General features: G+C 42.4%; 1 protein-coding gene across 1 annotated transcript in view; it reads right to left on the bottom strand.

The window, feature by feature from the left end:
- The window catches only part of LOC126473668 (solute carrier family 22 member 7-like), a 333310-nt gene extending 312261 nt beyond the window's left edge, over positions 1-21049 (bottom strand). The window contains exons 1-2 of the mRNA XM_050100901.1: positions 21008-21049; positions 78-242 (exon numbers count right to left, since the gene is read on the bottom strand). Coding sequence (XP_049956858.1) covers positions 78-242; positions 21008-21049 — 207 coding nt within the window. The remainder of the gene's footprint in view (positions 1-77; positions 243-21007) is intronic.
- Between the last annotated feature and the right edge of the window lie 283 nt (positions 21050-21332).

Here is a 21332-nt window from a genome sequence, read left to right as displayed (position 1 = left end):
GTCGTGTATAACTGTGTATATATATATAATGCAGGGTGCGTTTGTTGTTTTGTAATTGGGCAGAAGTTTCACAGTACCTCTACTGCTTGCAGTTCGCCGTTGCCGATGTCTTTCTCCATCCCTGCACAGAGACTTCCGTTCAAGAAGACAGCACGTTCGCTCACTGGGACAGTTTGTGACGCAGGAGACTGGAGTCCCATATCACAGCAACTGCTGTCATACTGGGTATCTGCTGACGTCACCTGGAGTAGGAAACCATTTTCTTGTTTGCATTTGTGAGGAAATAACACAAGTGATAAAATTCATGTCTAATGGGTGTATGAGTAACAAATGGACGAAGATGAGACGCATCTAACTCTCTGAGAAATCAAAATGATGATAATTTATGAAGACAAATGTTTTCATTTTGAGGTTGCTTATGCTATAACCACAGACGGCTGTGAGCACCCGAGAAGAACCAGACTTCTTCGACAGCCCACCATGTCCCGTTCACGAAGAACATAAACAGATGACAGAGTGTAGAACATTATCAGGATTCTTTCTTAACACAATACACATTCAAAACTATTGTTTCATCTGAAGCAATTCACAAATATTTACAATTTCCTGGAAAAGGTACATCACATTGCAACCACCTTTCTTGTCCCTAACCAAGGTAGAAGGGGTGTTGATACTTGGTTGGTTTTCTATCTACATCTACATCTACATGGATACTCTGCAAATCACATTTAAGTGCCTGGCAGAGGGTTCATTGAACTACCTTCACAATTAATTCTCTATTATTCCAATCTCGTATAGCGCGCGGAAAGAATGAACACCTATATCTTTCCGTACGAGCTCTGATTTCCCTTATTTTATCTTTGTGATCGTTTCTCCCTAAGTAGGTCGGTGTCAGCAAAATATTTTCGCATTCGGAGGAGAAAGTTGGTGACTGGAATTTCGTGATAAGATCCCGTCGCAACGGAAAACGCCTTTCTTTTAATGATTCCCAGCTCATATTCTTTATCATTTCTGTGACACTCTCTCCCATATTCCGCCACGATACAAAGCGTGCTGCCTTTCTTTGAAATTTTTCGATGTACTCCGTCAGTCCTATCTGGTAAGGACCCCACACGGCGCAGCAGTATTCTAAAAGAGGACGGACAAGCGTAGTGTAGGCAATCTCCTTAGTAGGTCTGTTACATTTTCTAAGTCTCCTGCCAATAAAACTCCTGCCTTACCCACAACATTTTCTATGTGTTTTTTTCCAATTTAAGTTGTTCGTAATTGTAATACCTAGGTATTTAGTTGAATTTACGGCTTTTAGATTAGACTGATTTATCGTGTAACCGAAGTTTAACGAGTTCCTTTTAGCACTCATGTCGATGGCCTCCTACTTTTCGTTATTTAGGGTCAGCTGCCACTTTTCGCACCATTCGGATATTTTTTCTAAATCGTTTTTCACTTTGTTTTGATCTTCTGATGACTTTATTAGTCGATAAACGACAGTGTCATCTGCAAAAAACCGAAGACGGCTGCTCAGATTGTCTCCCAAATCGTTTATATAGATAAGGAACAGCAAAGGTCCTATAACACTACCTTGGGGAACGCCTGAAATCACTTCTGTTTTACTCGATGACTTTCCGCCAATTACTACGGACTGTGACCTCTCTGACACGAAATCGCAAATCCAGTCACATAACTGAGACGATATTCCATAAGCACGCAATTTCACTACGAGCCGTTTGTGTGGTACAGTGTCCTAAGCCTTCCGGAAATCCAGGAATAAGGAATCGATCTGAAATCGCTTGTCAATAGCACTCAGCACTGCGTGTGAATAAAGAGCTAGTTGTGTTTCACAGGAACGATGTTTTCTAAACCCATGTTGACTGTGTGTCAATAGACCGTTTCCTTCGAGGTAATTCATAATGTTCGGACACAATATATGTTCTAAAATCTTGCTGCATATCATCGTTAACGATATGGGCCTGTAATTTAGTGGATTTCTCCTACTAACTTTCTTGAATATTGGTGTGACCTGTGCAACTTTCCAGTCTTTGGGTCCGGATCTTTCGTCGAGCGAACGGTTGTATACGATTGTTAAGTATGGAGCTAATGCATCAGCATACTCGGAAAGGAACCTAATTGATATACATTCTGCACCAGAAGACTTGCTTTTATTGAGTTGCTTGATTTGAGTTGATTCACTACTCCGAGGATATTTACTTCTACGTTACTCATGTTGGCAGCTGTTCTCGACTCGAATTGTGAAATATTTACTTCGTCTTCTTTTGTGTAGGCATTTCGGAGGGCTGTGTTTAGTAACTCTGCTTTGGCAGCACTGTCTTCGATAGTCTCTCCATTGCTATCGTGCAGAGAAGGCATTGATTGTTTCTTGCCGCTAACATACTTCACATACGACCAGAATCTCTTTGGATTTTCTATCATGTCAGCGGCGCAATTCCCACTACTTTTTAGTTCTGCGTGACGATTAACGATCTGGAAATGTCCTACAGAGTGGTGTAAATAAGTTTGTCATCTACAACTACACATAATGTTACGTAGTACATCGAGTTAGTCAGGCTCCATCTCTCCCACAACCAAGTGCAGTCGAGGACAGAAAGGCCATGAGTGTATTTGAGGGAGGGCTGGTGGGGGGAGGGGGGGGGAGGTGATGAAACGTTAGGCTGCAACACGAGAGCTCCAGCATCTATAAAACTAGCAGACCGTAAGACACTTTCCCCATCGTTATTACGATAATTAAGCTCCCAACATCACACAAATCTTCACCTAACATCACAAAGGTTTGGAGAGCGTAAATGCGTTGCAGATGCGGCAGTCATAATTGTCAACCAAAATCATTTACTTTCAATTATTACACTGCAGTTCGATCAGATCACTCTTACGTGAACAAACATCCTCAAATTTTGTGTTTGCCACTCATATACTCATACAGTGTGTTCCATTCACACCATCCTTCCAATGTTCTCTAAAAATATACGAGGGTAGTTCAATAAGTAATGCAACACATTTTTTTTTCTCGGCCAATTTTGGTTGAAAAAACCTGAAATTTCTTGTGGAATATTTTCAAACACTCCCGCTTCGTCTCGTATAGTTTCATTGACTTCCGACAGGTGGCAGCGCTGTACGGAGCTGTTAAAATGGCGTCTGTAACGGATGTGCGTTGCAAACAACGGGCACTGATCGAGTTTCTTTTGGCGGAAAACCAGGGCATCTCAGATATTCATAGGCGCTTGCAGAATGTCTACGGTGATCTGGCAGTGGACAAAAGCACGGTGAGTCGTTGGGCAAAGCGTGTGTCATCATCGCCGCAAGGTCAAGCAAGACTGTCTGATCTCCCGCGTGCGGGCCGGCCGTGCACAGCTGTGACTCCTGCAATGGCGGAGCGTGCGAACACACTCGTTCGAGATGATCGACAGATCACCATCATACAACTCAGTGCTCAACTTGACATCTCTGTTGGTAGTGCTGTCACAATTGTTCACCAGTTGGGATATTCAAAGGTTTGTTCCCGCTGGGTCCCTCATTGTCTAACCGAACACCATAAAGAGCAAAGGAGAACCATCTGTGCAGAATTGCTTGCTCGTCATGTGGCTGAGGGTGACAATTTCTTGTCAAAGATTGTTACAGGCGATTAAACATGGGTTCATCACTTCGAACCTGAAACAAAACGGCAATCAATGGAGTGGCGCCACACCCACTCCCCTACCAAGAAAAAGTTTAAAGCCATACCCTCAGCCGGTAAAGTAATGGTTACAGTCTTCTGGGACGCTGAAGGGGTTATTCTGTTCGATGTCCCTCCCCATGGTCAAACGATCAACTCTGAAGTGTATTGTGCTACTCTTCAGAAATTGAAGAAACGACTTCAGCGTGTTCGTAGGCACAAAAATCAGAACGAACTTCTCCTTCTTCATGACAACGCAAGACCTCACACAAGTCTTCGCACCCGAGAGGAGCTCACAAAATTTCACTGGACTGTTCTTCCTCATGCACCCTACAGCCCCGATCTCGCACCGTCGGATTTCCATATGTTTGGCCCAATGAAGGACGCAATCCGTGGGACGCACTACGCGGATGATGAAGAAGTTATTGATGCAGTACGACGTTGGCTCCGACATCGACCAGTGGAATGGTACCGTACAGGCATACAGGCCCTCATTTCAAGGTGGCGTAAGGCCGTAGCATTGAACTGAGATTACGTTGAAAAATAGTGTTGTGTAGCTAAAAGAATGGGGAATAACCTGGTGTATTTCAGTGCTGAATAAAACAACCCCTGTTTCAGAAAAAAAATGTGTTGCATTACTTATTGAACTGCCCTCGTACCTTCAGTGGTAAGGTTTTCATATGTTTTCTGCCATTGTAAATATTTCACCTTTACTGCACTGGGACAAAGAAGCATGAGCGCGCTGCACGAGTAGTAGATAAAATCCTTGATTCAGTGTTTAATGTAATCTATGGTGCACTTGATCGCCAGTCAATTGTACAGCGCTAGGGCATTCTTATTAGAGGCATTGTAGCGAGCAATTGTGTTTTAAAGAAGTAGATCTGATATTTATGAGTCTTGGTGCAATTATTTGGGATAATTACGAAGGTGAAAACTCATTTGTAAAGATATTTTCTTGAGTATATGAGGGGAGAATATTTTTGGAGGAATAATTCAAGATAACCAATGCACGCACAAGAAAGAAATGTTTGTTTGTCAGAACTATTAATTGAAGGAAAATCTTTGTCCTTTAAATAACTAATGATATTCATGAGAAGGGGTAATTCGATCTCCTTGTTTTCATTATGTCACAAATTACGCAGTTGGTTTAAATGTCAGTAATTTTTGTAATGAAAGAATTTCGTAATTATTAGTCACCTTATGTTGTACACTCTTTGTTAACAATAATCAGAGTATAATTTTTCAAGAAAGATTTTCTTTAAAGTGAAACCCTCCTGCATTATTCTTAGTAGAGTTTGAAATATTACGTCATGTGTGCATTACACCTTACGCCACACGCAGCTACAGATTGTTTCCGACACGCAAGGAAAAATTTAATGGTGAGTAGCTTATTTTTCTTTAACTGCTCCATTTGCTGATTTCACTTGGCTTTAGTGAACATCAGTACACCAGACATACAATAGCGTGTTGAGCAAAAGGAAGCTACTTTTCGTTCAGGTCAGATCTCACTTTGCATTGTTGTGAGCAAACGGTACGTAGCCAGAATTTTCAGGTGTTGTGCTAAGTAAGCAGTTTAACTTACAGTGAGCAGAGAAGGTAATCTTAAACAGATATATTGTTCCGAGCTGAGCAGTATTTTATTTTGCGGTTATTTAAAGTTAGACATTGCACTTCATGTAACGTAACGTTCATAACGTACTTCAGTATTAGTTACAGTTCGATAGTTTTCACCGAGTACACAATTAGCTTCTTTTGGGATCTAATTAAATTCACTTTCGTTATTTAAAATGCAGCATTTTCTTTTGGGATTTAATTAGATTCACTTTCATTATTTCAAATTTAGCAATCCACCAAGGTAAAAGTTTTGTTTCACCACACGGTTCACAAGTCAGTACAGGGCAACCCAACAGTCAGTATTTGTCAGCCGTTGAATAAAATATCTTAAGGACACGTTAGACGAGGAGAAAGTTTTTGGAAACGGATATTCAGTATTTCATATGTAGATAAGTTACATATAAAGCTTATACAATTAACGTTGAACCTCATATATTAATCTGCAAGAAACTGGAAGAATTTCATATTGAAAAATGATTCAAAAGAAGAATCGTTGAATAGAGTTCTCAAAACCAAATATCCTTTCCAGAAAGGTTACTTACTATTTTCCACCGATTCTACACTACTATCCAAAAAATGTTTGTGATAAGAAATCTTAAGGACATATTGCACGAGGAGAAAGTTTTTGGAAAAGGATATTCAGTATTTAATATGTAGATAATTTATATATAGAGCTTATACAATTAACGTTGAACCTCATATCTTAATCTGCGAGAAACTGGAAGAATTTCATATTGAAAATGTTCTAAAAGTAGAATCGTTGAATTGAGTTCTCAAAACCAAATATCCTTTTCAGAAAGGTTATTTAATATTTTCCACCGATTCGACACTACTATGCAAAAAGTGTTTATGGTGAGAACATTTTGACAACGCTTAGAAAGAGAAACAAATAAGAAACACAATATTTGGTACCTGCCTAGTTGCGCGTAAGACTCCTGTTCCTAATGATGGCAGTGGTGACCTATCGACACAAAGATTCCAAGAGACAAAGAAGGCGTAGAGCAGCCATCTTGATTCATCACCACACATCCCCCACCCACAACTCTCTTTGATTGGCAGAACTGAGACCGAAGCGAGCAAACCTTACGCAATGGCGCGACGAATAGGATTAAGACCAGGGTCAGACGTCCCTAGAAGCCACGCAAGCAACGTTCACGGAATGATCCTCGAATCAGTCTTACACAATTCGCGTTAAATGCGCTGGCGATTTCTCTTCTTTGAGGTGGAGGTAGTTTGCAGTGCGCTGTACACGATAAAACAGACGTTTATTATCGAACAAGACATCTCCGTATCTCTTGCCGGCGAAAGAAAACTGCAGAAATACCAAGGGACACCGTGCCCTCCTATGTAAACATCCACTGTACAACAATGGCTCCAACACGCACCTAAGCATTGCCTCCTTAGCGAGCAGGATGCACCGTCTCGTTTTCGACAGACTCTAGCACAGTGGACGGTGTAGAACTGTTACCGGGAGGTTACGCGACTTTCCACCGCTGGCATAAGCCATGGCAGTAAAGTGGTGTGTATGTGTTACAGTCGGCTGCCTGCAAACTGGGGCACAAAATGGCTCGAAGTCGGAACGTGACACACTGAAAGGAAAAAGCTACCGTGTTCGGACGTGCACGTGACCACACAATGAATAAATTGCCCGATTCGTTTACGTATCTTCGGTGACTGTCCTATGTGTCTCCAAGAAATGGTGTACTATTGACAGCCGTGTAACACGAGGTAGGAACAATAGTGGCAGAAAGATCCTAACCGACAGACACCCGCGGAAGCGTGTCAGTGACAACTGGCTTGAATTCCAACATGAAATGCTGCTGTCGGTGAATGCAGATCCGTCCCAACCAGTCCCCGAGCGAGCACTGTGAACGGAACAACATGCAATGAACATTGGGTCCGTTACCTCGCAAGAGGGCAGTGCTCACAGAGGCACTTAAAACGGCACGTGTTCTGCTCGTCAGTGACCGCAGAGACTGGACAGCAACTGACTGACAGCGATCTAAGCTGGTACTAGGGACAGAATTTCCTGTGGCGTTATTTTCAAATTTTCTGAAAATTACTTCAAGTAGATACACTTGTCTCAACTGAAGAATGGGATACAACTCGTCGCTTTGACCAATGACGTCATTTTTTAGTAATAGACACTAATTTGTTTATTTTCAAGACATAAGTAATAAATCGGTTATCTTCAGTGGAGAAACATTATAATCGTAAATAGAAATAAAAGAATGTGATATTAAGAGAAAGATACTGAGTATGCTTTTTGTCGCTTGCGGTAATTCTAAATCATTTGTGTACATCTCTTGAATTACACCTTTGTTTGACAGTGAGTCGTTGTAATTCCTATTTCCTCAGCAATTGATTCTGACACATCCCCTTAGAAAAATTACAAACGGCAGTGCTGGTAAACCTCTTACGTTATTTGATTTTCAAACAGCTGGGCAAAACTGAACGTACTCAGACATTTATCTCTTTACTTATTCTGATCAACAGTAAACTGACACACAATATTTTTTTTTTAGCGGAACGCAGTCTGACTTTCAATAATGTCTACAAAAGAATGGCGCTGACTAACAATAACCTATACCTTTCGTGAATCACTTACCTCATAAAAATCTTCGTTACTCGAACTACTGCAATATAGCAAGCGCCAGTACTGCCATCTAAATGAAAGATTCTAACTACGAAAGGCACTAACTACTGATAGGCATAGTTAGCAAACGAAAGATTTTGATGGAGAACAAACAATGTATTTACATTAATAGTGTTCAAAAGTCATAATATATATCAATTCACGACATCCGGTGTTACAAATTTCGTTTTTCTGACGGACACACGTCCAGATCGTCCGCTCTCAAAACTCTGCCATCTCTGTCCCCACATCCACCACTGCTGGCGGCTCACCTCCAACTGCGCAACGCTACGCGCTGTTCACATCCAACAGCCCAACACTACAATATCGAATTTTCCAACAATGCAAACCTAGCCACAGACTGCACGCAGCACAGTCAGTGATTTTCATACAGAGCGCTACGTGGCGTTACCAACATAGAAACCTAAACAGCCTACTTACAATTCGTATCTTCTACTATGTAAGTCGAATTAAATACAGGATATGAATGTTACGTTTGTCGCATTTTTCGCCTACGCTAGTGCTAGTATCCGTTCTTCAGTTGACCTATAAAGGTCAACTGAAGTTCAGAATACAAAAAATGAAATGAGAGTGTGGCATTGTTGGCCGGGAGCCCCCATCCAGCGAAGTCCGGCCGCCGAGTGCAAGTCTTATTTCAGTCGACCCCACATTGGGCGACTTGCATGCCGGTGATGAGGACGAAATGATAATGAGGACAACACAACACGCAGTCTAGGAGCGGAGAAAATCTCCAATCCGGCCGGTGATCGAACCAGAGCCCGGTGCATGGGAGGCAAGCACGTTACCACCCGGCTCAGCAGGCGGACTTCAGAGTACAAATTTTACGTTCCTCGGTTTCTTCTCCTTCACTAGTCCTAGTAGCCTATTCTTTAGTTGGCCTATATAAGTCAGCTGAAGTACGGGATACAGATTTTAAGTTTGTCGCTTTTTCTGCCTTCGCCAGTGCAACTATCCTATTCTTCAGAAGAGTAGGTCAGCTGAAGAACAGGATACAAATTCTACGTTCCTCGGTTTCTTCGCTTTCACTGTTCTAGTTGCCTATTCTTTAGTTGGTCTATCTAAGTCAGCTGAAGTACGCGATACAAATTTTACGTTTGTCTCTTTTTTTCATCTTCACTGGCACTGTTATCGTGTTCTTCAGCTGATGCTAGTACCAGCGAAGGCGAAAAAACCAACACACGTAAAATTTATAGTATATGTCAACTGAGGTACTTCATGCCAATGTTACGTATGTTGCTTTTTTTGCTTTCGCTAGCGCTAGTATCCTATCCTTTAGTTGCCAGGTGTAGGTCAACTGAAGAATAGGGTACTAGGCTTTTCTACTGTGAAAAAAAGTGATACGCGTAACATTACATTCGAAGTATGGATGTACGTGATGTATGTCCACTATCTGTTTTTTTCTGTACTACAATCGTTTGTTTCTCAACATTCGTTTATGCTTTTAAATCTTGTGACATGATTAGTCAAAGCCGACGGGTTGTATCCCATTCTTCGGTACTCCCATACACTGCTCAAAACAATTAGAGGGACAAGGATTTGATCGAGTGTATCACGTACGTAGTCCGTGATTAAGTTCCACCCACGGAAAAAAAATTGGCAACACCAAGGAGTTGTGCGACATGAATGAATGTTGCTAAGCGTGTTGCTACGTTTGAAAGATAATGTCTGTTCAAAATTTCACGTCAGTCATATAAGAGTGGAGCTACTACGACGTTACAAATCAGGTTCGCTTTAAATACACGCTGTAACAGTCGTCAGCGTTAGTTGCCTTTGAGACTGGACATGCTGTGTTGATGTTACCCAAGAATGCCTTTAAGGCGACAAAGACACCACTATCAACATTTCACTGAGTTTGTACGAGGTCTTGTAATAGGGTTACGAAAGCTGGATATTCCTTCTGCGATACTGCAGAAGACTTGGCAGGAATGTAGCCACTCCAACGGCGGTGAGGGTAACATACGGTCACACTGGATCTATACCTGGTGTTATGGTCTTGGGTAAGACTTCTTATTACAGCAGGTGCACTCTCGTGGTTGTCCCACACACCCCGACTGCAAATTTGTACGTCAGTCTGATGATTCGACTTGTGCTGCCATTCATGAACAGCAGTCCAGACGGTTTTTTCCAACAGGATAACGCTGGCCCACATACCGCTGTTGTAATCCAACATGCTCTACAGAATGTCGACGTATTGCCTTGGCCTGCTTGATCACCAGATCTGTCCTTAATCGGGCACATATGGAACATCATCGAACATCAACTCCAGTGTCATCCACACACAACATTAACTGAATGACCGACCACGTGCAACAGGCATAGAACTCCAGCCCACAAAATGGCATCCGGCACCTGTTCACCACAATGCATACACGTCTGCACACTTGCAGTCAACATTCTGGCGGATACAGCTGTTATTAACGTACCAGCATATCACATTTGAAATGGCCTATCTCTCGCTTACATTAACCTGCGTTATTGTAATGGTATTAACATATATGTTGCCTACAGAGTTCTCAGTTGAAATTCTCTTCTTTCCTAATAGCTTTTGTCACTTTCATTTCAAACTTTTCCTCTTTCATTATCCCATCCATTCCCAATATGCTAACTTTCTAAGCTAAACAATGTCATTCTCAATTATATTATTATTATTCTTATTATTATTATTATTATTAATGCAAATAAATAAACGTCTTGAGGATTCTGCAGTGTGGCTTCTTCCCTTCTTGCGATTACATTTGGATGTTCCACTTTTAAGTCGCCTCGTACCCCAATGATACACTATGTGATCAAAAGTATCCGGACACACCCAAAAACATAGGTTTTTCATATTAGCTGCATTTTGCTGCCAACTACTGCCAGGTACTTCGTATCAGCGACCTCAGTAGTCATGAGACATCGTGAGAGAGCAGAATGGCGCACTCTGTGGAACTCAAGGTCTTTTAGAACGTGGTCAGGTGATTGGGTGTTACTTGTGTCATGCGTCTGTACACGAGATTTCCAGAATCCTAAACATCCGTACGTCCACTGTTTCCGATGTGACAGTGAATTGAAAACGTGAAGGGACACATACAGCACAAAAGCGTACAGGCCGACCTCGTCTGTTGACTTACAGAGACTGCCGACAGTTGAAGAGGGTCTTAATGTGTAACAGCCAGACATCTATCCAGACTGTCACACAGGAATTCCAAACTGCATCAGGATCCATTGCAAGCAGTTAGGCGGGAGGTGAGAAAACTTGGATTTCATGGTCGAGCGGCTGCTCATAAGCCACACATCACGCCGGTAAGAGCCAAATGACGCCTCACTTGGTGTAAGGAGCATAAACATTGGACGATTGAATAGTGGAAACACGTTGTGTGGAGTGACGAATCGCGGTACACAATATGGCTATCGGATAGCAGGGTGTGGCTATGGCGAGTGCCCGGTGAACGTCATCTGCCAGCGTGTGTAGTGCAGACAGTAAAATTCGGAGGCGGTGGTGTTATGGTGTGGTCGTGCTCCTGCTCTGATGTTTTAAGCACCTTCTTGCTTCCCACTGTTGAAGAGCAATTCGGGGATAGCGATTGCTTCTTGAACACAATCGAGTACCTGTTCATAATGCACGGCCTGTGGCGGAGTGGTTACACGAAAACAACATCTCTGTAATGGACTGGCCTGCACAGAGTCCTGATCTGAATCCTATAGAACAGCTTTGGGATGTTTTGGAACTTCGTATCAGGCCTCACCGACCGACATCGATACCTCTCCTCAGTGCAGCAGTCCGTGAAGAATGGGCTGCCATTCCCCAAGAAACCTTCCAGCACCTGACTGAATATACGCCTGCGAGAGTGGAAGCTGTCATCAAGGCTAATGGTGGGCTAACACCATATTGAATTCCAGCATTACCGATGGAGAGCGCCACGAACTTGTAGGTCATTTTCAGCCAGGTGTCCAGATACTTTTGATCACATAGTGTAAATATGTTTTCTAGACAAATGTAGCCCCAAAAATGTTCAAATTTGTGTGAAATCGCATGGGACTTAACTGCTAAGGTCATCAGTCGCTAAGCTTACACACTACTTAACCTACATTGTCCTAAGGACAAACACACACACCCATGCCCGAGGGAGGACTCGAACTCCCGCCGGGACCAGCCGCACAGTCCATGACTGTAGCGCCCTAGACCGCTCGGCTAATCCCGCACGGCAAATGTAGCCCCGAAATTTCATTGCTCTTCACTAATTATTTTTTGCTGTTGTGATTTTTTCCGTCAGTGTATACACCGTAACTCTTATTCTTCCAACACATTTTAATAATGAGAACAACCCTCCACGATACGTTTGAAAGCCATGGCTTAGTGGCGGTATTCAAATGTATCGTGCTGTGCCTAAGAGTTAAACAGACGAGAAACGTCTCACTCTGCCATCTAACCTTTGTAAGTATCGTTTGCGTCTCTATACTCGTTGTGTGCGTTTCGTCAGTCAACATGAGGCATCTGACTGAGGCAGAACGTGTTCAGGCAATTACATTACTGCAGGGAGGTTGGATCAGTCGTACAGTGTATACAGAGCTTAATGTTGTTGGGAGGGATTGAAAGCGATTTCGTGAAACTATTGCATACACAACAAAGCCGGAGCAAGACGACCGATATGTGGTTAATTATTCTCTCCGCCGGCGCACTGCGGCGGCCTGGGATCTATAAAATGGTCCAAGAGCGACAGCTGGTTGTATTGTCAGTGGCCAAACAATAAGGACCACACTCCGAGATGCCCGTTTAAGACCAAGAAGGCCTCATCACGCCCCTCGCTTAACTGCTCTACACGTGAGAGATCGACTTCGATTTGTTGAAGAACGTAGGCAATGGCAGGTGCGGCACTGGCGCAGTGTATTGTTTGTAGACGAGTCCCACTTTCGTTTAACACTGTGCGATGTGTGTACCATCGTCGTAGTGAACGCTATAATGAAGCAGCATACGAGGAAATGGACAGATTTGGCTACGGCTCAGTCATGGTGAAGGGTGCCAAAAAAAAAAAAAAAAAAAAAAAAAAAAATGGAGCTGAAGTGGAGCCCTATGGGACACCAATGACTGAGTACACATGGTTCTGACACGTGAATCTGGAGTTCATTTCTTACCCTGTTCTTTATTTCTGTTATGTGAGAGTTATATCCTAAATACGATTTAATCGAGTCATTTGACAAATCTTTTACACCATATCGTTCAAGTTTCGTCAGAAGTGCAGAATGATCAGAAAAAGCTTCTGGTAAATCTATAAATAATCTTGAGAGTTTGTCTGATTGTCCGTTGCATTTAAGACACGGTTTATCAGGTTGAAAGTAATGTTTCGGTTAACCACTGTGAACTGAAGCCATGTTCACATCCAGAAATAATATTATTTTGTTGAAGAATGCAGTCAGCTTCGAAAGGAACACTCGTAAATAAATTGTGAGAAACTTCACACTAGTGACATAGTGAGCAGGAGACAATGATGTTCGAAGTTATTGTAATCTGTGGAAGATGTAGAAACTAGCAGCCTAAATGAGTTGGTGTGAAAAAAACCTATGAAAAGAGTGCATCAGATTTTCAATAAAATATTATCATCTCAGTACAGAATAAGCGAAGTGCGGATAAATGTAACGACTATTGGACAATTGGACTGACTACTTACGCTTGTATACTCCTGCCACCGTAATACGGAGGAATAGGAAAAAAAATGAAGATATGCTGCACACATATGAGGTTGATAAATGCTGAAGAAAAACTTCAAAAAGTCGAGATCACTAGTAAAGCATTTACTTAGATAACCGGTTTCGGTAAAACTACATTAGAATCCTCGTATCTGCAATGGATAGAACCAAGTTGACAGGGTAACAGGTCTACAAGTTAAGTACAACAATGCACAAAATTAATTGACCACAGACTTGGAAAAGTAATACACCTTACTCCCTTCAAATTCACATAATCACATCCATCTGTGCTATATATCGTAACACATTACGATTACGCATGTGGAGATCACGAAAATCACTGGATAACGGGATGCAAATTTTAAAATAAACAATACATACAAACACTGGGATAGCGCGCCGAATACAAATGCTGCTCACACAGCAGCTGACTACAGATTGAGGTATAGAATAAACACAACCAATATGCTATAAGCGCACCAGGTAACAATAATGTAGTACAATCTGGAATTGTATTTGTGTACAGCAAAGCCCTGAGTATACGGTACCAATTAACTGTTATTATGTTATGAAACGTCCCCTTTGAACAATTATACACGACTGTCCTTAACCTGACACACAATATTTTGTTAGCGCAACGCAATCTGACTTTCAAAAATCTCTACAAAAGAATGGCCCTGACTAACATTAACCTATACCTTTCACAAATCACTTACCTCACAAAAATCTTCGCTGCTCAAGCTACTGCAATACAGCGAGCGCCACTACTGCCAGCTAAATAAAAGATTCAAACTACTAAAGGCACTAACTACTGATAGGGATAGTTAGCAAGTGAAAGATATTAATAGAGAACAAACAATGTATTTACCTTAATATCATCACAAGTCATAATATATATATCAGTTCATGACAAATTACAAATCTCCGCCATCTCTCTCCCCACATCCACCACTGCTGGCGGCTCACCTCCAACTGCGCAACGCTACGCGCTGTTCACAGCCAGCTGCCTAACACTACAATGGCGAGTATTACAACAATGCAAAGCAGCCACAGACTGCACACAGCACAGCCAGTGATTGTCATACAGAGGTGGCGTTACCAATAAAAAACCTAAACAGCCTACTTACAATGTTAACTGGCAGAAATAACTTTCAAAGAAACCCAAACGTTATTTGTATAGAAAGCATAACCTAAATCAGGAACCATAGTGATCTTAAAACAACAGATTTTTGTACAATGTTTTAGGGAATTCTTGAAGGACTCCATTCTATTAACATATACAATTGGTTTCTATAAGAAAGTTATGATATAATCCAGTAACTACGGTTTATATACGAGCACGTACATATCCTGTGAACAGTCAGTGATATGTTACCAATTGTCCATCACAATGGAAGGTTACAGATCGATATTAACAACAAAGCCATCTATACTGTCACCGTAAGTACGCACTTCCTTTCTGGATCCAAATCGTCATTCAAATCAGTACTCATTGTGAGACATAAGCATGTTCCATTTTCTTGACACAGAACCAGCACCCAGCGCCAGCACCTTGAAAATCTCTTCGGGTTTGCTGCCGGATCCTAACATCAACTCGATTCAGTATTTCGGCGATCCAACTGTTCGCCATCTTCAGGAGAACGCTGTTTCTGCTGATGAGTCCCGCTGAGAACTGATGCCAGGCTGCAAATCGACGTCCTATGTAGGCCTCCGTACCGTACACGGTGAAAGGGCCGCCCATCACAGTTGCTGCCCTCCAAGACTTGGTAGGTGGCGCGGCCCTCGGTAGAACACCGCCGGCAACCATACATCCCACTCACAGACGATTTTTGAGCACTCGGGCTGGCCGCACCGAAGAACGTTCAGTTTTGATGCAGGATAGTACAGGATTCCACGTCCTGCTAAGACGAAACTCACTGTCCCTATTAATTAAATTATCCGCCAACCTAATTTCAATTGGCTCTTTATAGACGCTGTTTCAAAAACTGGAAGTGTTGCCGACAATAATAGTTTCGTCAAATTTTATACCATGTCCTGCTACCGCCGATTTTTCCGGCTGTTGTAGCCTCGGATGATGGCGATGCTCCACGCATCTATCATTAACTGTGCGAATCGAACGGCCGATGTAAGCGTTCCCACGTTGATAGGAAATGTTGTATGTATCAAGCTTCCTAAGCCCCACATCATCTTTCATCATCATTTCATCATCATTGACTCGCAAGTCGCCGAAGCGGCGTCAACTAAAAAGGACTTGCAATACGGCGGCCGAACTTCCCCGCATTTGGCCTCCCGGCCAATAATGCCATACGATCATTTCAAATTCATCTCTCACAGAGCCGAGTAGTGCACCAATCTTGGTAGGCGGACGTAACACACTCTTCATGTTAAAACTCCTTAGAATTCTTACAGTCTTAATAGCTATGCCCCCATCGTAAGGAATAAAGGCCACCGATCTACGCTCCTCTTCTTGGATCTTCGGTGATGGTCCAAACTCCTTAGCCCGAAGAACTCCTTTCTTAAAAACGCCCATCAAATCCCCAAGTTCTTGGGTTAAAGCGTTTGCGTCGGAAATGGACGGAAAGGGACGGAAAAGGACGTGACTGCGTTGGTATGGCGGATGACAAATCTTATAACACAGGTATTGATCTGTCTGCGTCGGCTTTCGATAAACACTGTTTCCCAGAGTGCCACATGGCTTTTTGTAAACCATAACGTCCAAGAACGGAAGCATCCCATCGCTTTCAAGCTCCATGGTAAATTTAATGCTCAGATGAAGACAGATGAAGTGGTCCAAAAATCTGTTGAGAGCATCACACCCATGTGGCCAGACGAAAAAGGTATCTTCCACATAGCTCCAGAAGAAAGTTGATTGCAAAGCCAAAGTCTTCGGCGCCATATCCTCGAAGTCCTACAAAAATAAGTTGGCGACTTTCGATGATAAACGACCACCCATAGCCACTCCGTCATTCTGTTCAAAAATATTGTCGCTGTGCACATGGGTTCTCAACAGATTTTTGGACCACATAAACTGTCGTCATCCCACCTTTAAATTTACCATGGAGGTTGGAAGTGATGGGATGATTCCAGTCTTGGACGTTGTGTTTTACAAAAGACCAGGTGGCACTCTGCGACACAGTGTTTATCGAAAGCCGCCGCACGGAGATCGGTTTCTGCATTGTAAGATTTGTCATCCGCCATACCCACGCAGTGGCGTTCTTAGGACTGAGGTACGAAGAGCATACGCCATTTCCGACGCGGATACCTTAGCACAAGGACTTGCGCATTTGATAAGTGTTTGTAAGGAAGCACATCTGCGGGCTACGGAGTTTGGACCAACACCGGAGATCCATGAAGAACAGCGAACATGCGAGTCTTGAGAGCAAAATCGGAAATTCACTCGCTGACATCAACGCACGTTTCACCCAAGGGTCATGAGAAGAGAGAATACTGTGCTCACATAGGCGTATAGGTAGTCAGTTTTTCGCTCGCTCAATCCGTAAATGAAAATAGGACAGAAAATCAATAATATCGTTACTTACTTGTTCTTTAAGTTAAAACGTCGAGGTTGGGAGGCCATGGTCAGTGTTTAGAACTACTAGCTCCCACAGACTGGCTGAAACGCCGTTATTTACTTCATATCAGTTCCAGCGCCCCTCTTAACTCGGCACTGACGACCAGCGAAGACGGGTATGGAAACGCCGCGGACAGCGGTGGGACACCGCCCGCCATGTGGCCCAACATATAGGACTGATGGTATGGGGTGTCATTTCATTCCACAGCAGGAACCCTTTGATTGTTATGTGCGGCATCCTTACAGCACAGCGATACCTCGACGATATTCTGTGCCCCGTTTTGTTGCCCTTCGTGGCAAGCCGTCCTGGGCTTACATTTCAGCAAGATATAGCCCGCTCTAGTATGGCGAGAGTTTCTACTGTCTACTTGTCTTCGTGCTTGCAAACGCTACCTTGGCCAGAGAGGTTGCCGGATCCCTCTCCAATGGAGAACATCTGGAGCACTAATGGCAGGGCCTCCAAACAGCTAGGGATCTCGACGATCTCACTCGCCAATTGGACAGAATTTAGCACGATATCCGTCAGGAGGACACCCAGCAGCTCTCTCAATGAATACCAAGACCAATAATTCCTTGCATAAGGGCCAGAGATGGAATAATGTGCTACTGACTGGTCTACTTGCGAAACTCTTTCTCTTGAATAAACCACCCAATTTTTCCGAAATTTGATCATTCTTTTGTCTGTTCATGTAAGTCAAATTTACCGATTTCCGTCCCATTCTGATAATTCATTCGTGATGCATCGTTTTTTTTTCTTCTTAGAGTGTATTTCTTGCAGCTCATTTGCAACATCAGATAAATTAATGTGTTTGAAATCTCGGTATGTAGTCAGTTGTGGTTTCTTTCAGGGGCATTCCAGCGAGTACATCGCGAAAATTATGTCATCGGCAGACATGCCAGGTGTAAATATTTGAGAGGTACGAATTAGTCTGTTCGGGAATTTCGTTGCAAATATATCCACGAGACTGTGAATACTGTTGGTATGATGGGTAGCAGCAAGCTGAAGTAGCGACATCTTCAAAGAAGAAAGCATCCTTTTTAATTTCACACTAGAGGGGCTATTATACATAGTGTTTGTGCAAGAACGTGCTAAAATTTAAAAGGACATAGAGGATACTCCACTGAACAATTTGATGAGGGGAACCTGGGGTCAGAGAAGCCAGCTTAAGGAGACAGTAGGAACAAAATCACATTATTGTGTAACCTCCCAACAGTAAAAATATGTATAACATTCACATTCAGTGTAACCTCCTAACATTTTATTATTGTGTAACCTCGCAATAATAACGTGACTAACCTGCCAATAAAAAATGTGCGGCAACGAGCAGGTGTGTTTGTTGTTTCATTGTTTCTGGCGTGTATGTGCCTGCAATGCTAGAATTTAAGAGAAACCCATTTTCTCGTGATTTAGAACCTGCAGCTCTACCTGGAACCGATTTCCCATATTTTCAGACAGTGGTTGGATGATTAGTGATTTGTGTGTCTAGTTGATGGAGCACTTCATCGAAACTGTAAAATCTGATTCTAACGCAAAGCTGTTACTAATATTGCACAGACATGCAACACTTAGAAAGAAGTCTTCAAGCTGTAACTCTAGCTAGAGATGATGATGTAATGACGCCTTGGCTATCTACAGACACCGCTCACAGGCTACAACTACTAGATCTCGCATATTTTAAGCCTGTTGCAGATATCTACAACCAAGTAGCTGACAACTGGTTTCGCACAAATCCTGACAGCGATATTGGTCAGACAACAATGCCTCCGATGTTGTTGTTGTTGTTGTTGTTGTGGTATTCAGTCGTGAAACTGGTTTGATGCAGCTTTCCATGCTACCCTATCCTGTGCAAGCTGCTTCATCTCCCAGTACTTACTGCAACCTACATCCTTCTGAATCTGCTTAATGTATTCATCTCTTGGTCTCCCTCTACGATTTTTACCCTCCACGCTGCCCTCAAATACTAAATTGGTGATCCCTTGATGCCTCAGAACATGTCCTACCAACCGATCCCTTCTTCTAGTCAAGTTGTGCCACAAACTCCTCTTCTCCCCAATTCTATTCAATACCTCCTCATTATTTATGTTATCTACCCATCTAATCTTCAGCATTCTTCTGTAGCACCACATTTCGAAGGCTTCTTTTCTCTTCTTGTCCAAACTATTTATCGTCCATCTTTCACTTCCATAGAAATACTTGCAGAAACGACTTCCTGACACTTAAATCTATACTCGATGTTAACAAATTTCTCTTCTTCAGAAACGCTTTCCTTGCCGTTGCCAGTCTACATTTTATATCCTCTCTACTTCGGCCATAATCAGTTATTTTGCTCCCCAAATAGCAAAACTCATTTACTACTTTAAGTGTATCATCACCTAACCTAATTTCCTGAGCATCACCTGACTTAATTCGACTACATTCCATTTTGCTTTTGTTGATGTTCATCTTATATCCTCCTTTCAAGACACTGTCCATTCCATTCAACTTCTCTTCCAAGTCCTTTGCTGTCTCTGACAGAATTACGATGTCATCGGCAAACGTCAAAGTTTTTTTCTCCATGAATTTTAATTCTTACTCCAATTTTTTCTTTTGTTTCCTGTACTGCTTGCTCAATATACAGATTGAATAACATCGGGGATAGGCTAAAACCCTGTCTCACTCCCTTCCCAACCACTTTCAAGGGCCTCGACTCTTATAACTGCCATCTGGTTTCTTTACAAATTGTAAATAGCCTTTCGCTCCCTGTATTTGACCGCTGCCACCTTCAGAATTTGATAGAGAGTATTACAGTCCATATTGTCAAAAGCTTTCTTTAAGTCTACAAATGCTAGAAACGTAGGTTTACCTTTCCTTAATCTATCTTCTAAGATAAGTCGTAGGGTCAGTACTGCCTCACGTATTCCAACAGTTCTGCGGAATCCAAACTCACATTCTCCAAGGTCGGCATGTACCAGTTTTTCCATTCAGTGATGGTACAGACGAATAAATGCAGCAATTTGAGGTAAGAGTCTCTGTTTCGGAAGCGAACAAGTCGAAAGATACATGCGAAATTATTCTGATACCTCTGACAGTGGAATAGAAGTACCGGTATTGCCGTTGTTGCTAAGAATGTAGGGTACGCAACTTTCAGAGGTGGAAGTGTGGACCAAGACAAGAAAAAATGTCCAGTAAACAAGGCCTCTAAAATGCACACCCGAGAGGCTGTGAGCACTTGTTCACCTTCGCTAGTGTGAAACGCATCTCCTCTACTGATCAAGCGCTCATACCTCTTAAGTTATGTAGGTTAGAGCCCATGTTTACTAGACATTTGTTATTACTTTGGTCCATACCACCACCTCTGAAAGTTTCGTATCGTAGAATCTTAGCAACAACGGTACCAGTACGTATATTCCACTGTCAGACGTAGAAGAAGTTTTTCGTCTATAACTTTTGACTCGTTTGCTTCCGGTACTTACCTCAAATTTATACATTTATCCTTCTCCAACGTCCTAGAAATTCTGTGACGTCATCACGGAATTAGCCCATATATATATATATATATATATATATATATATATATATATATATATATATATATATATATATATATATATATACAGCGCTACGTACAGGCGCCGGCACCTGTAACTTTGACGCTCTGTAGCTTCGCTGAATGACGTTTCCAGACATGGAATCCTACGTAAAAATCGATCTACTAGGTTCCCTCTGCAACCTCCAGAAGTGTGTAATATGGATTGTCAAACACCTCGCATGTAAATGTAAACGTATAATGGTATGTGCCTTTGGTGTTGTGTAGACAGTCAGCCGTTGTAGACAGGCGGTAAGAACGTTCCACTGTACCTGCAGCGCCTGTAATTCGCCGTTGTGGATGTCCTTCTCCATCTCTGGTGAGAGAATCCTGTACACGGAAATCACGCGTGTGTCCGCTAACAAACTGGGACGGCAAGTGCCAAAAGTTCCTGAAGTACGTATTACTATTATTGACTGAGCTGCGATATTTCGTATCTGCTGACGACACCAGAAACAGGACGTCAATTTTTTGCTTACGTTCGTGGGTAAATAACACAGCCGATAACATTCGTGTTACCGGGTAATTGAGTAACAACTGAACGAAGGCGAGACAGGTCAAGATGGTGATAATTTATGAATACGTGTGCTCGCTTTT

Source organism: Schistocerca serialis, chromosome 4, assembly GCF_023864345.2.
Source record: "Schistocerca serialis cubense isolate TAMUIC-IGC-003099 chromosome 4, iqSchSeri2.2, whole genome shotgun sequence".
In the NCBI taxonomy this organism is placed as follows: Eukaryota; Metazoa; Arthropoda; class Insecta; order Orthoptera; family Acrididae; genus Schistocerca; species Schistocerca serialis.
The sequence above is the reverse complement of the archived record's forward strand: the minus strand, read 5'-3'. Positions and strand labels throughout refer to the sequence as shown.